This window comes from Pteropus alecto, unplaced genomic scaffold, assembly GCF_000325575.1.
Source record: "Pteropus alecto unplaced genomic scaffold, ASM32557v1 scaffold121, whole genome shotgun sequence".
Classification (NCBI taxonomy): domain Eukaryota; kingdom Metazoa; phylum Chordata; class Mammalia; order Chiroptera; family Pteropodidae; genus Pteropus; species Pteropus alecto.
In genome coordinates this window covers 10,473,802-10,489,795 of record NW_006434369.1, presented here as the reverse complement: position 1 = coordinate 10,489,795, position 15,994 = coordinate 10,473,802, and the positions used below count along the sequence as shown (strand labels likewise).

The window sequence follows — 15,994 nt, the reverse complement described above, 5'->3', positions numbered from 1 at the left end:
GAGGAATATCCAAAGCTTCCGGCTGAAGGTGCCAGAGCCTCTGTTCCACTCAGCTGCTCAGGATCAGGCAGCCTGTGTCTTTGCCCACTCCTTCCTCCTATTGTTGCAGGGTGGTTTATTTCTCTCCCTAGTTGTAGGGCTTCTGTTAATCCAGACCCCAGGCAACTCTGCTTGCTGGTTGCTCCATGTTTCCATCACAAATTTGATGTGGTCACAAGAGAGATGAACAAAGCCTCTATAATCTGTGCCATTTTGCCTGGTCTCCCATTACTCATATTGAAACATATTTCACCATTATTTATAACACAGACAACACCTGCAGCTCTAGTTCCTTCTAGAACTCTCTAGTCATCTTGAAGCTCTCACACAAAAGTGAAACCATGAAGCTCTGAAATGCGTATGGGAAGAAAAGTTTTACTTGGTGCAAAAGCAGTTATCGTTGGCTTATCAGCATTTTTCTTTTTTCTTTCTCTTCAGAGCTAGTTCTATGCTCACTGGTAATTTTTTTTTTTTTTTTTTCTCAACTCACATAGAACTTTTCTTTTTATCTCAGGAATGCTACGTATTTTAGAAAAGCCCTGACTGGTATCCTTTTGATTCAAGAACACCAAGCTCTTTGCACATTCTAACTGTATCTGTTACAATGCTTTTGCTACAATAACAAAAATTTAGAGTGGATTAAAGATTAAGAAAATATATTATCGTATATAATAAGTCCAGAGAGATTCCAGTTGGCTAATTCAACAGCTCATTGCCATTGTCATGAATCCTGGTTCTTTGCATCTTCCTTCATTGTCATTCCAGTGGATTGGCACTGCCTTCGAGTTGTTTCCCTAATGGTCACAATATGGCTGCAACAATGCCAGACATCATAGCTAAACCTAATGTCCAGAGAAAGACAAGGCAGTCACCTTTCCTTTGTTTCTCCTTTTTAACGTTAGGAAAACTTCTCACATTTCATTAGCCAGAATTTTGTCATGTTTCTATATAAACCAATCACTAGCAAGAGGAATGGGACCACTACGTGTAGATCATATCATGCAAGAGCCATTCCCTGGGGCCAGACATGGTGCTGGTCCCTAAAACACATAGCTTTATGAGAAGAGTGGATACCTAAATAGGTGAGTGCTCTGTAGGAAAGTGGGGAGTTGCACACCTTGTATTGGGATAGAGAACATGAAAGGAGAATCTCACCCTCTTTCCTAGTTAGAACTAAATGGAACCAGTTGGGAATTCCCCAATGACAGTGGTTCTCAAAGTATGGCATCTGCGCTAGCAGCATTGGCGTTTCCTAGGAACTTTTTAGAATTGAAATTCATCAGGTCCCACCCAGACCTACGGAATCAAACTCTGGGGTAGTGTCCAGGAATCTGTTCTAACAAGCCTTCCAGGCAATTCTGATGCACCCTAAAGTTTGAGAACTATTGCCCTACTCCAGTGGTTCTCAAATGGGGGTCATTTTGTACCCAGGGGACATGTAGCAACCTCTAGAGAAATTCTTGTTGTCACAACTGGAGTGTGGAGCACTACTGGCATGTAGTGTCAGGAGTCAGGACAATGCACAGACAGCCCCACGACAAAGAAGTGTCCAGCCCAAAATGTCAACAGTGCCAAGGCTGAGAAACCCTGTCCTATGCTACGAGGCTGAGGAAGCTCCTTTACAGGGGCTGTAGCCCACCTGGCTCTCCATATTGGATTCGGCTCTTTACGCCTAGGTGGGACAAGGACTAATGTCTTAAGGATTCTCAGAGCAGAAGAGTCTGATCAACTCTTCTTAGCAACAAGTTTTCAGGCCTTCAAGTCACCTAGGTAAGTCCTAGGGGTCTCACTTAAGTATTTATCTATGGCAAAGCAATAAACAGTATTTATCTTCAGGACAAAACACACACACACACACACACACACACACACACACACACACACACATTTTATAATGGGCACAGTCAATACACTCATTGAAGTTTCAGAACTGGCTTTTATGGGGGCCCAATTCCTCTCTTAGAAGGCTGACATGAAAACTTCTTCCACGCTTAGGAATTTTTCTGTTCAATTGAGACAAATGAGCTTCCATTGTATTCTACTATCTAGCTCTCCTGTGAGAGGCCTGAGGGTCAGAAAATGGAGATCAAACATCTAGTTCTAATCTACATTTCCTATATATACAAGAAGCGGGTGAGAAACCATGCATCTCTGTGGATAAGATTTGTCTCTCTGAGAGTTTAACATTAGAGGAAAGTAGCAAATTATATCAGAGTAGCTAAGGCCACAGTCAGTTCAGGCCAGACCACCTCATAACCTATTTTCGAATGTCTTACAGTACAACTTGTTCTACCACGATCTCCTCTGGCATTATTAACACACTTCTGGAAATGGATGTACTGGTAAAGTTTATTTACATTATGTTCTATCATATCAATCATATTTAAGTCTTGGAAATTTTATATTTCCATACAGAACCCAGTAGTACACTCCTGGGAAAATATATTTAAAAAAAAAACAAAAACAGGATACAATTAAAATGATAATTGGGTAGCTCAATGAACATCTGGCTTCTGAAGGGTCTCGTCTGGGATTTTAGAGTGAACTGTATCCAGAGGCTGCCAGTGGCAATTCATGAGAGAGTCGTAGAGTTCTTCACTTTTCACCATAAACTCTTTGTTTAATTCCTCGATATTCAAATGAAGATTTGGATCTGCCAAAGCCAATAATGCACATGAAAAAAATATATAGTTTTACAGGACATATATTAGAAATGTCTCACAATTTAAAAAAAAAAAACATTAGCAGAAAATATTGCAATGTTACAAATTTTAATTTGTGTCTTTCCTTTCAATAAGACTTGAAAATAGAAACTGCAGCTAAAAAAGAAGTAGTACTACCAGACTCAATGAGTATCTGGATGATGAATGAGAAGGATAAAATGGGCAGAATCAAGAGCACTTTTGGAGATGAATGGACAATATTTGGAGATGAAGTCAATTTGGGGTAAAGAGAAAGGGAGGGTTAAGGATGATTCCTGAGTTTCTGACATGAGCACCTGGGAGGATGTGGTGCCAAACAGAGAACCAGAACCAAGTCTCTGATAGGGTTTGAAAATATAAGCAGGCCGCTTTATCTGCTTAGTTAACAGACTAATATAAGTGAATAAATTATATATAGCAACTAATTCAGAAACAAAGGGGGAACCTGGACTTCCTTATCTAAAACGTGGAATCCTGTGATGAGGAAGTGGTGTTGTTATCATGAAAGCATCAGACCTAGATATTTATTTCAAGTTGCCAGGTTTCCAAGGTCTCCAAGGTAACTGACTTTTCAAATGTAGTGTTTATTTTTCTCCTTGTACTGAATGTATCTGAAGAAGCCCTGTCTGTTTTCCTTTATAAGTTTTGCAAGCTTTAGTTCATTCAGGGCCATAATTTGCTTTCTAACACAAGTGTTCATGCTATTTATTTGTATTTATATGCCTGTTATAGACTGTGCTCCCCACTCCCAATTCATATGTTGCACCTCTAACTTCCAATGTGATGGTATTTAGAGATGGAGCCTTTGGGAGACAATTAGAGTGAGATGAGATCACGAGGGTGGGACTGTAGTCCGATGTGATTAGTGCTCTTATTAAAAGGACACCAGAGCTTGAGATGTCTCTCCCCACATCACATGAAGATATGAAAAGATGGTTATCTGCAAGCCTGGAAGAAAGCTCTCACCAGAAACCAAATCAGCTGGCACCTGATCTTGGACTTCCCAAGTGTCCGGAACGACAAGAAATAAATTTCTGTGGTTCAAGCTACCCAATTTGTAGTAGTTACAGCAGCCTGAACTAATACAATCTCCTTCTGATTTTATCATTTTAGAACCAAGATCATCAAATAGCCCCTGCACATCATGTCTCATGAGCTACTTCTCATTTTCCTTCACTGGAACCAGATTGTGTTGTCTAATTCTTGTTCTTTAGACCAGCAGTCCCTGACATTTTTGGCACCAGGGACCAATGCTCCTATGAGAATCTAATGCCTGGCGATCTGAGGTGGAGCTGAGGCAGTGATGCTAGTACTGGGGAGCGGCTGCAAATACAGGTGAAGCTTCGCTCCCTGTCCCTCGCCTGCCACTCACCTCCTGCCTTATGGCATGGTTCCTAGAATTGGGGACCCTTGCTTTAGAGCGTCCCTTCTCTTTTGAACCATCTTTCTTTTGAGGCAGTTTATAAAATTAGATGTTTCTATTTTTTTTCTGAACTTTCTGAAATTTTCTTTCCTAAAGTCATGCCCCAGGGTCCTTTCCTTCACCCTCATGGACTGTTGTTTTACTAGAAGGCTCCTGACTGTGTGTTCCTGGTGGGGAGAGAGATGTCAAGACCACATGCTCATGAGCACTCTTTCTTCTGTAACTTGTGGCTGAGAAAACGAATACAGTATGGTCAGCTAGGAACTCCAGATTAATGATGTAGGCCCTTCCAGTGATGTTGACCATAGGGGTAATAGAAGCCTATAAAACACAAATTAATTACATCTTCCCTAAACTTTTGGACTCTCTAGACCCATGCTGTCCAATACAGTAGCCAGTAGCCATGTGTGGCTATCGAGCACTTGAAATGTGGCTAATCCTAGTTCAGATGTGATATAAATATACATTTTGATAACTTAGTATTAAAATAATTTATCTCATTAAATTTTTAAAAAATTAAATTTATTAGAGTGACACTGGTTAATAAAATTATATGGTTAAATATAATTCAGTGATACATCATTTGTATATTGCATTGTGTGTTCACCACCCAAAGTCAAATCTTCCATTACCCTATATTCTACCCCCTTTAGTCTTATCTACAATTAAATTTTCATATTGATCACATGTTGAAATAATATTTTTTGATATTTTAGGTTAAATTTAAAGTATCACAATTAATTTTTTTTAATTTGGCTAATAGAAAATTGAAAACTACCTATGTGGGTGGATTTGTGTTTCACATTATATTTCTACTGTACAGAGCTGCTCTAGATCTGTAAATAGCTAACATTTGAGTGATTATTATGTGCCAGACCCTGTTAAAACACTTAAAAGCACTTAGGAGCTATTGTCCTCACACTTCCTATAATGTAGGTTTTAACCTCCCATTTTACAAGTGGGGACACCAATGCACTGGAGATAATTTGTTTGGAATTACAGAGCTAGTAAGAGATCTGAACGCGGGCAGTCTAGATCTATAAAGCACATTCTTATTATATGTCTTCCTCTTGTTATTTTTATAGACTGTCTGCAGAACTGATGAAAGCAGAGAGAATACGCTCACTCTTAACCCAAATGAAATCCCCCTCAGAGCTAGAATGAATATCTTTTATTCATATTTCAATCAAAGTACTAAAAGGTAGAACTGCCCCATAGCATTTCTATTTAAACACCGAACACCAACTAACATGAAGACTTTGACTATTAAGATGGATGCACTCATCTTTGATAAAACCACAAAGCAGTGGGTGGGTTTGTCTTGTAGGGATGGGCTAAAGATAGGAAAAGAGACCAGATGGACATGCGAAAAGAAAAAGGCAAAAGTGTTCCCTGTATTTTTCTTCTATTTCTTCATCCAAACGTTTTCTTTCCTTCCTCAAATAAGACACATTCAGAAACAGGATTCTTTTCTGGGCAGACACACTTTGTTGTTTTCAAAACAGACCAAAAACTATAGGAAGCACCACCAGACACTGTAGAGGGAGGCTGTTAGGTCCCCCAGGAACTAATAACCCTAAGGAAGCTAGGAAGCCAAATCCACAGTAACTGCCTCATGCTTTTCTCTTAAGAAATCAAAAGTAAAGCATAAGTAATCCCAAATTAAGGAGGAAATGGATCTCGACCCAGAGAGGAGGCTTAGCTAAAGCAATTTCCAAAAACTAGACAAATTGCTAAAGAGAATGGCTTAGGCAACCTACACTGGTATTTTCCAGTATGATCTCTCAGTTTCTAGCCTGTTAAGTAAATGAGGAAACTGGAAATCGAGTAAGTTTCGTTTTTCAACTACTGCAACGCAAGATTTATGTTACCTTCTAGTGGGTCTTCATCTTGGTTTGCAGCCAGAGCTGTGGTTTCCTGTAATGAAAATCAGTATTTTAGGAAAAATTATTTTACTTAAAGATTTATTATCAACACGTGCTTTCTTGGAAAAATCTAGCTCTCAAAAATAATATCTAAAACACTAAACTCCCTTTAGATCAAATTTACTCTGAATTTTTATTAGAAGAATCTTTAAATGGTTTAATATTATAATTATTAAATAAGTGAACTGAGTCAACAGAAGAAAAGTAAGAAAAGAAGAGCAAGTCTGACAAAGGCCACTTGCCTCTCTGAAGTTTCTGAGAATTAACTGGGATCCTAGGTCCTGGGCTAGGAACCAGATCCAGGGGCCTTGGCATCCAGACTCCATAGTCCTTGTACTAGATGCCCTGGAGCTCTGCTCTTCCTTCTAGGTGACAATCTGCAAAGTTTCCATGAGCACATCCCTTTAGAGCCCTTCTAATGACATTCCCCAACTCTATGGCTCAGCTAAGGACCAAGACAGTAGCTGCTTGAGGAAATGCAGAGGCTACAGAAAAGCAATCCAATCAACCATCTTCTTACATAACGAGAGAACTAAATTCCAGAAGCTCTTCCAAAATATATCTTGGATGGTTAATTCATTTTCTGCTGGCTCTACTGGGGCAGTGTAAGTTTTTATGACTCTTCTTTATAGGCACCTGCTGGGAACCTGTCTTTGTTATGGATATACAGCTGTTCCAAGGAACCACCCCATTCGAGAAGGGCTGAGTTAGCCTCTGGCACCAACGACCTTATGTCAGCCTCCCTACCAATAAGAACAAGATTATATTGAAAGCCAAAGATTTATTATCTCTTCTTTTCAATCTATCTGAAAGCATGCCTCCCTTTCACTCTGAAACAGGTCCTGATCTGGACATGTGTGGACATGTGGACATGTGTGTGCTACTGTGGAGGAAGTGAGCAATAAGCTATGACATCTCAGAGAGGACACGATTTATTAGGGAAGACTCCAGAGAGGATGTGTGAGTGAAAAAGACACACCACAGAGCCTTACCATCTGGAAAATAAATGATAAGGTTACCATAAATTTAATGACACAATCAGTGTTTTGTTGTTTTTTTTCTATTTAGAAATGGCCAAAACAGCCAGAATCTGTGCTTATAATACAATGTCCAAGTAACCTCACATTTCCTCCTTTTCAATGCGTGCACTGGTAAATGTGAATCCTAACTCACTAGGTTGTGGGGAGCAGAAGTTGTCTGGAGACAAGATTCTCCCTGGTCTGAGGTTCACCTGGGCAGTGCATGCTGCCAGTAGTCCTTAAAGAAGGGCACATCTACAAACGGTTTTCCTCTGTTAGAGGCAGTTTGGGAAAGTTGTGCTGATGGACCCCAAAGACCTGAAAATCATTTTGAAGACATCCACTGCCTCTGATATTAAGCAAGACACAATGTCAAAATGGAAAGGGCTCTTAAGAGGCTAACCCCTTCACTTGGGGAGATAAGGGCTATGGACATGTGCGTGCTACTGTGGAGGAAGTGAGCAATAAGCTATGACATCTCAGAGAGGACACGATTTATTAGGGAAGACTCCAGAGAGGATGTGTGAGTGAAAAAGACACACCACAGAGCCTTACCATCTTGAATTTTGTCATTACTGGAAGCTCCCACCAGGAGAGCAAGCAGGTGGCACAAGAGTGGTAACCAAAACCATTGAAGAGAATATATTTATAATTCTTGAATGAAAAAGTGCATGTTATAGTAATAATTTGACTAGAGAGAGAGATGAAAAAAAAAACAGAATGTGTCAACAAAAATGAGAAGAAAAAGGAGGGAAGGAGTGGCAAGGGGAGATAAAAGGGTGTTGATTTCTTAGTTTTTTTGTGAACAGAGAGATAAAAAAATACTTTCATTTCTGGAGTTGATAATACACTCAAACCTATACTTCTCCATTTAAAGACATAAAAATAACCACTAGAACCATCTCCCCCGCCTCCTCCCCGGCCCCACCAAAAGGAAGGGGAAAAAGAAAAAGAAAAAGAAAAAGAACTATATAGCGAAACATTTTCTTTAAAAAGATGATGTAGTATTAAGGATCTGCTAAAAGGATAAAACTCAAATTGGGTTTTAAAAAAAGAAAATCCAAGAAATCTAACAAGATATTAAGAGGCACACCTGAAACAGACTCGAAGAACAAAATGAAAGTCTGGGCAAAAAAATACCAAGCAAATGCAAGTTTTAAAAACTGAAGGTTTAGATGTTAAACTCGACTCTTGTGTTCCTTGTGTTAAAGACAAGGCTATCACACAGAGTGTCACTGTACACATTAGGAAATAAACTGGGGAGAAAAATCTGTAACAGCTGGAACGCAAAGTGATAATTTCCCTAATACATGATTATTTTACATGGTCAAGAAAAAGGGGCATAACTCAACATAAAAAAGGTAGGCAGAAGACATCAACTAAGCACACAGCACACAGATACCAATAAACCCTTGCACAGGTGTTTGCCATTAATAATAGACAAATTCCTTCCTCACCTGTCCATATTGGCTAATTGCACTCACAAAAGCACAGAGAAGCAAGCACACCTACAACAGCAGTGGAAAGCATAAACTCAGGCAGGCTTTTTTGGTAAGTCACTGTTTAAAATTTTAAGTGTTATATCTTTTAATCCAGATCTTTCACTTCCAGAAATTTTTTCTTAGCCAAAAAACACTCAAATGCTTGAAGATAGGTAAAAGGAAGTTTGTTAAAGCACAGAGAACATTTAAAATGTCAGTAAATAAGGGATGAACAAAAATCATAGCACAATAGAATGAGCAACTTTTATAGAAAGCTCTCCTGATGCAACCAGTAAGCAGACACAATTAAGGAGCAAACCAGTATACACTGCAGAGTCCATTCCTGCCCAAGGAACCACCAACTTCTCAAACCGGAAAAAAGCCCAAATACACTGATTTAGTTAGAGTACAAGGCAAAAATCTAGAAGACAATACTTGAACAGTATTTTCTCCTAAGTGGGAAAGAAATAGAAGAGCGGGGAATGGTGGAGGCTTTCCCTCACACCAGTACAACTCTGTGTGGTTTCAAAAATAGATTACTTCAGTAATCGAAATATTAAAATATCTTTTAAAAATGTTTTAATGTTCACTGCTATATCAAAACAATACAAAAACTACCTCCTGTCCTAATTTGTGTTTAAGAATAAAATCTGGTAAAATTATTGAAAGATGATAACCTAAAATTTAATAGCAAGAATTTAGACACATACTTCATCAGCCTATTTTTGGAAGACAAAAAGGACTTAAATTGTTTGTAAGCCAAAATTTCTTAGGTCATCAGCTTTTACTCTCTGGTATTAAAACATGGAGCAAAAGCCATGGCTGTGGGAATTTGAATGACAGGATGTAGAGGTGTGAAGACAGGAAAAAGATGTTTCCGTGATGGGCACATGAACGACACAGGATTCATCTTTTAGGGAGGGATACCTCAGGTGTAACCGAAGTTTCAGCTGTGTGTCCAGAGGTCCCACGTGCAGAAAGGTTATGTTCACTTCCATCCACTGTACAACCACAGCTGTAGCCAGAAAGAGGACAACAGCCGTGTTGTTGCTCATACCAGATGCCAAAGGGGTAACCCTGGCAGGGCTGGAACTCCTGCTTCACTCTAACAGCCAGGGGAGACAATAGGAATGACATCACCAACTGAGGCAGAATCATTCAAAACCCTAGGACTCTTTCTTCTTTCCCGGAAGTTACAAGTAAGGATCATTTCTGCTTTAACTGTTTAAGAATTTCTATTTTCAAAGCAATAGTCTGCAAATTGCCAAAAATTATGTGATAGAACAGTGCCTTCATTTTAATTCAGAGTAGGAAAAACAGCTCACCTTTGCCAGTACCAGTAATAATTATTTTGTTGAGATGTGTCAAAACCTGCAAAACTCTCTTGTCCAGCCATTTATCCAGAAACTTGATAAAATGAGACAAGGAATCAAGAGTTATTATTCTGGCATCAAAAATCCCAGCTCCCAGCCTAAAACCTTTCAACCTGACAAATAACTCACAACTGCCTCAGAGAGAAACTACATTTAGTGGCAATTCCTGCTAGGCAATTAACTTCTCCACTTTCTGACAATGGAGTTAAAGGGTGGGTGGAGGCAGGAGTGCATTGAGGTCACCTGGGTTCAGAAATTCTGCAAATTCTATTGCTGGCTTTGAGTTGCCAGCCCCCTCCCAGTGGTCAGGCCTGATGAAACTTTCCAGTACCCAGTGGGGATGGAGAGGGAGTGTGTGTTGGGCAGCTGAGAAGGACAAAGAAGTATCCACCCTAACCTCCAATAATAATATTAAGAGAGTCACTTCAAATACCACAATTTGATGTTTCCACCCTCAGTTTAGCTATCTATAAATAGTAATGATTAGAACCAGCCTCTTAGTGGATTTTTAAAAAACCTATCTCCTACAGGTTGAAATCATCCCAACCAGCTAGCTGGTAGGAAGAAGTGGTACATCTCTCGCTCGCTTGCTCGCTTTCTCACTCTCTTAATGGGAGAACAGAAAAAAAAAAAAAATTTCAGTGGTTCAGTATTTTTTTTTTAAAGCACAATAAAGGTTCCCGAACTTTAACGCACATTCACATTACCTGGGCATGTTAAAATATAGGTTCAATAGATTTGGAGTAGGTCCTTGGATAATGCCTTTCTAGCCAGCTCTCGTGCACTTTAAGTAGCAAGGCTACATAAAGTATCAAAATTTAAGAGAATTTAGGGTGTGGCTATTTTCCTGAAGCTTGTTCATAAGTAACTATTTCACTATTCAAGTGCTTGATGTATTTTATATGTACCTGTAATGTGAAAAATAATAGTCACAAGAAATTTAAATCATTCACCCATTATTAGTGAGCTCCTATTATATACAAGTGAGGGTGAGTAATACTGGTGATATAATGAAGTTTATACTCTAATGGATTTCCCTGTCTTCAAGGGAGATGTCATTGATTAGCAGCTCTAGCAAACATTGCTAGGGGCCACCCAGTATTCAGCTTCCTTTTCTTCCTTAATAACAGAAACTTGATTTTATTTGGGGGCAGCAATAGGCCTTGCTAAAAGACATCACTTCCTAGCTTCCCCCCTTACAGGGAGATGTGGCCAGGTAGCTAATGTATGGCTAATAAGATGTAAGCAGAACTATTACAAGGAGATTGAGGAAGGCTGTGCAAAGGGTGTTTGCTTAGCTGGAAGGCCTTTTTGTCCTCCATCTTTTCCCTAAGCCTAGTGCTAAGATTACAGATATGATGGCTGGAGCCACAATAACTGCACCTATCTTAGCCTGTGGGGTGACATCAAGGAGTAAGTCATGTACTACAAATACAAGAACTGAAATACAGAATGCATCTGGGTCCCTGGTGGCTGAATTCCCTGTATCAGCACTTGACTGGTCTACTTTTGGATTTCTTATAAGAAATGTCTTGTTTAAGCCACTGTCATTTTAAGTTCTATGATGTTAAACATAATTCTTAACTACTATAGCAGTTTAGACATCAAATAAAACATCAGTTAAGGATTCTCTTTTTGTAAAACTTTAATATCGGGGTTTTTCCCCTTATTTGAGAACTTTTTTTTTTGTAAAAAGAAAATCAGAATTTTGACTATGAATGGGTGAGAGATGAAGCTGTAGTTGGAAAGGAGTGCAGGAGCTGAACATTGAAAATAAGGTGGTAAGGAGGCTGAGGAAGGGAGAAGCCAGTGGAATAGGAAGATAGCAGAAGCTGGGGCACAGAGGACTGTTAGCAAGGCTCCAGAGATGAGGATGGACATTCAGGGCTTTGTAGGTGACAGCAACAAGGAAGGGTTCTTAAATATTATTTTGCTCTCTAAAAGCTTCAAATGAAAACTTCTCATATTTCATGTAAACTATTCCCGTGAAGCAGATTAAACAAATTTATATCCGGACAGGCCAGTGGCCAGTGTCCAGGGGAAGTAGCCCACTCTCTGCTTCCCTTAGCTCTATGTGCAAAGGAGATCCAAATCCTCTGGGAATACAAGCATATGCAACCTCTGTAGTCTTAAAGTTTGACTTTCTACCTGTTACATTAAGAAAGGAGGGTAATTGGGCAGGAATATTAGACTCACATGGTATTTCGAACAGGACTGACTTTTCTCCACTGTATCTTGCTTTTACCCCTGTATATCCACTTCACCACCACCCCATTCCCTAAAAAAAGAAAAATTGGGTGTTTGTTCTTTAGCAAATCAAACAAAGCCACACACTCCAATATTTGTTGAAAGGATAAATAAATCAACACATGGCTCAACCATAAAAAGCTTTCAATTAGTAATTTAGGAGCAAAACTAAAAATACTGTTTAGTGTTAAGAAACTGAATAGCCGGTTGTTTCTTGGCAACTGAAGTTTTCACATGAGATTAAATAGCTTTTTACATCCTGTGTTTGGAAACAGAACAGGAGGTTTTTCAGGAAGTATGCTCAGTTTGAATCCAGTTGAACAGGTATAATTTTGTATTGTTTTTCTTTAGACAATGAAAGCCATTGTTCTTCTGTTGAAAAGAATGTTCAAGCCCAAGGAAATAAAAAAAGCAGCAGCAGCACTGGATCTACCATTGCTTAGTTATGTGGTTTTGAGAGTTCTTCCTCTGGACCTGTTTCAATATTTGTAACTTTAGACTCCATTAGTGTATTTTAACCTTAATGTAGCCCTAATCTTTTTGAAATGTAATGAAATTTTCTCAATGCTCTCCTCTAAAACTGTACATATACAGTTTTGCACAAAATTTCAAGGGGTTCAAAGTCCCCAGAACTTATCCATGAACTCCCACAGATTAGGAACACCTGAACTAGATGCTCTCTAAGGTCATCTGAGCTCTATAATTGGTTCCACTAATTCTCAACAGTAAAAAAAAAAAAAAGACTAAACCACTTTGAATTATGTTTATGGTGCTTACACTATGATTCTCATTCTAGAACCAACTGTATCCTAAAAGATTCCTGATTGCAGCAAAATATTTTTCAAAATATTTTTTTCTAAAATGTGACAAATATTTAGCAGGTAAAAGTGTGACAATATGGTAATAGAAGTTGAATATAGCAATTATTGTTATAGTTATATTTTAAAATTAATTTTAAAAAATATGAGTACAATTCTTGACAAATAGCAGTTGAGATTCCTCTACGGTGACAGGCAGGGCACCAGGGGCATTCCAAAAGCAACAGAATATATAAATCACATGATTTTGAAACACGGTTTTATTCAATTTTTTTTTCTTTTTGGATGAGAAAATATTTCGCATTAAAATAAAAAGAAATGTCATGGAGTAAAATACAAATAGTCATATTTTTTTAAAGATAAAATATGAGATGCCAAAGAAATGTCCTGCTTACTCATTCTTTGTTCCATTCCCAGGGGACACCCACTTGAGCAATTTACACTCTTTTGACCTTAGTGGTTTTCTGGTGGTAATAGTTAAGAAGCAGTAAATAGGAAATAATTTAAATAGTAAAATAACTTATGACTCTTTGTAACATAATGAAGATAACTAGCACAAAGCAAAGTAATTGCTATAAAACAGTGAATGACTATCCAAAGTGAAATCATTTCTACAAGACCTATCATCAATTAAAACAAACCTTAAAGACATACTGACAATTCAGAGCATCAGAGAACAAATGTTCTTGGAAACAAAAGGATCTAAGTGCTACAGAATTGACACTAAATGGAGTTTGAAGAATCGACATTGATATATGCATCTAATTCCTGCTTGTCAAATCGACCTGCTGTGGCATTTGCTGTGGCAAATTATACATTCCAAGATTTGTTCTACTTTTAAGTTTGTACGAAGATGTCATTTCTAACACATTCCTGAATCTCCAAACTTAATGAAAATCTCAAATGTAAATTCAGGCCATCTAGCTTTTATTAACGTTTGACTTTGCACTTAAACTGGGAAGGTGGTAAACTTAAATACACCAGTCCCTCAATTTACGCGGTATTTTTTTACATGAGTTTTTTTATATGCAGTAAATATTCCGTTTATGTGGACTTTTTATATACGGATTCCATTTACACAACCTCCTTTCACACGGTTCTTTCTTCATTTCCATTATTGGCGATTACACTTTCTAAAAAACAATAGCTTACTCAGCAACGTACAAAGAACTAATACTTACCAACACACAATTATTAATGCATTAACTTCCCATTCATTAGATGGCAAATAAAGCAAGGGTGACTACTGATGTTTTTTGGTATTGGTTTTACAAATGTTTTGCTGTAGAAGCTGATAATTATAGGAAGGAAAAATGTCTCCTTTTAAAATATTTTTACTTTTAGATAATGCACCTGGTCATCTACACAATTTAGAACATCCAAATATAAAAGTTGTATACAGTATTTGCCACCAAATACAACTTCCTTGATCCAACCTTTAGATCAAGGCATTATTTCCTCCTATAAGATTAATTATGTTAAACGGAGTTTTAATATTTTTAATAAACTTGAAGATAATGACTAACAGTTACAGAAGCCTGGAATACACAATTTTAAGTTGTATCAAGAATATTAGCTTTGAGTGATATAAAGCCATAAACTTTAAATGCTTGCTAGAAAGCAATACGGCCAGAAGTGGTTGTACCAAGGGATATGGTTCCAACCACTGAAAATTAACTGGCATTATTAATTTATTAAATAAATTTCTAGCATTATTAAATTAACTGGTATTATTAACTTATTAAATTTCAAGAAGGTTCTGATAATTTGAATGGAGATGATATTAACGAATTACTGGTTGATCACCAATTAACTCATTATGAATTAATTCATTTAATATCCGAAGCCCGTCCTGCCGATGAACACAGCAGTGACCTTGAACTAGTTTTTCACTGCAGAAAATATTTACAAAGCTCTGCAATTGGCCACAAAACTGGAAACTGCAATTCCGTATTGATCCAAACATCTAATGAGCCTTAAAATTCTGAAAAGACTTTTTAAAATGTTGTAGTGAATACTCAAGAATTTATGAAAACTTAGAAAAAAATGGGGATGGAAATGATCATCCAAAAACATAATGAAACCGAAGTAGTACTTTCAAATATTTTGAGCAATAACAATAACGACTTTGTGCCAATTAAAGAGGTTGATTGTTTTAGATTACAGTAGAGACACCGACAGCGAATAAAATTTATTTTCGTTTTTCTGAATTTTCATTAGCATTTTTGTGATGTTAAATACTTTTATTACTTATATCGGCCTATTTAGTACTTTTTTTCGTACTCATGGACTGTTTTTATGCAGTTTTCTTCCACGTTAAGAAAAGAAAAAAGACGTGTGGAATGGACAATCCGCGTAAATCGAGGGACAGGTGTAAATGAGATTTTCCTCTGAAATGCTCACCAAGAATGACTACGCCTTCCTTTCTTCAAGTAGTCTGTCTTTATTCCCTTCAAGCAAAGGGTCCTCCTCCCTCCACAAGATGTGTCACAACGCTGCTAACTGGACCCCAGAGTTAGACAAGTGAACCAAACACGAAGTAAAGGTGTGCAGGGCCGGATTACCTGGCCTGGGCTCGCGGGAACGCGGAAGTGAACTTTCAGGGCCTGGACTTCGCCGCCTGCTCTGGTAACTGCAAACCCTAAATCCCACTCCCTGTTTGCCCTGCTACCAGACAATGAGAGAGAAAGGATCACGCCACTGCTTCCAGCCCCTGAACGAAACCTAACTCCTACAACGCGTATCACAGCCCACAACAAACACTAGCCTACACTAACAGAACCACACCGCCAAGAGCCTAAACCCAGACCAAAACTGCCTCGCCCCTTCCTTAGACGTCACGGAAATGAGGGGCTGCCGCCAAGAATGTCCCGCCCACTCCCCTCAGACGCGCGCAGCTCACAGCTTCCTAGAATATGCCTGCTTTGCTCCATTTTTTTTCTCATAACAATGAAAACCTCCTCATGT

At 38.4% G+C, this 15,994-nt stretch overlaps 1 protein-coding gene across 6 annotated transcripts; it reads right to left on the bottom strand.

The window, feature by feature from the left end:
* Positions 1–2,369: 2,369 nt before the first annotated feature.
* CUNH6orf52 (chromosome unknown C6orf52 homolog) lies at positions 2,370–15,890 on the bottom strand. Of its 6 annotated transcripts, none has more exons than XM_006909274.3 (6): positions 15,592–15,889; positions 12,159–12,240; positions 9,915–9,996; positions 9,517–9,694; positions 6,036–6,081; positions 2,370–2,692 (listed from the first exon to the last, which is right to left on the bottom strand). In XM_006909274.3, exons 3-6 carry the CDS (start codon positions 9,983–9,985, stop codon positions 2,535–2,537), a joined length of 453 nt encoding a protein of 150 aa, XP_006909336.1. In that variant the 5' UTR covers positions 9,986–9,996; positions 12,159–12,240; positions 15,592–15,889; the 3' UTR covers positions 2,370–2,534. The 6 variants fall into 6 exon arrangements, with proteins under 6 accessions (XP_006909336.1, XP_024900689.1, XP_006909337.1 ...); XM_025044921.1 differs by having other exon boundaries at positions 9,517–9,604; XM_006909275.3 differs by lacking the exon at positions 15,592–15,889 and adding an exon at positions 15,431–15,585.
* Positions 15,891–15,994: the final 104 nt, after the last annotated feature.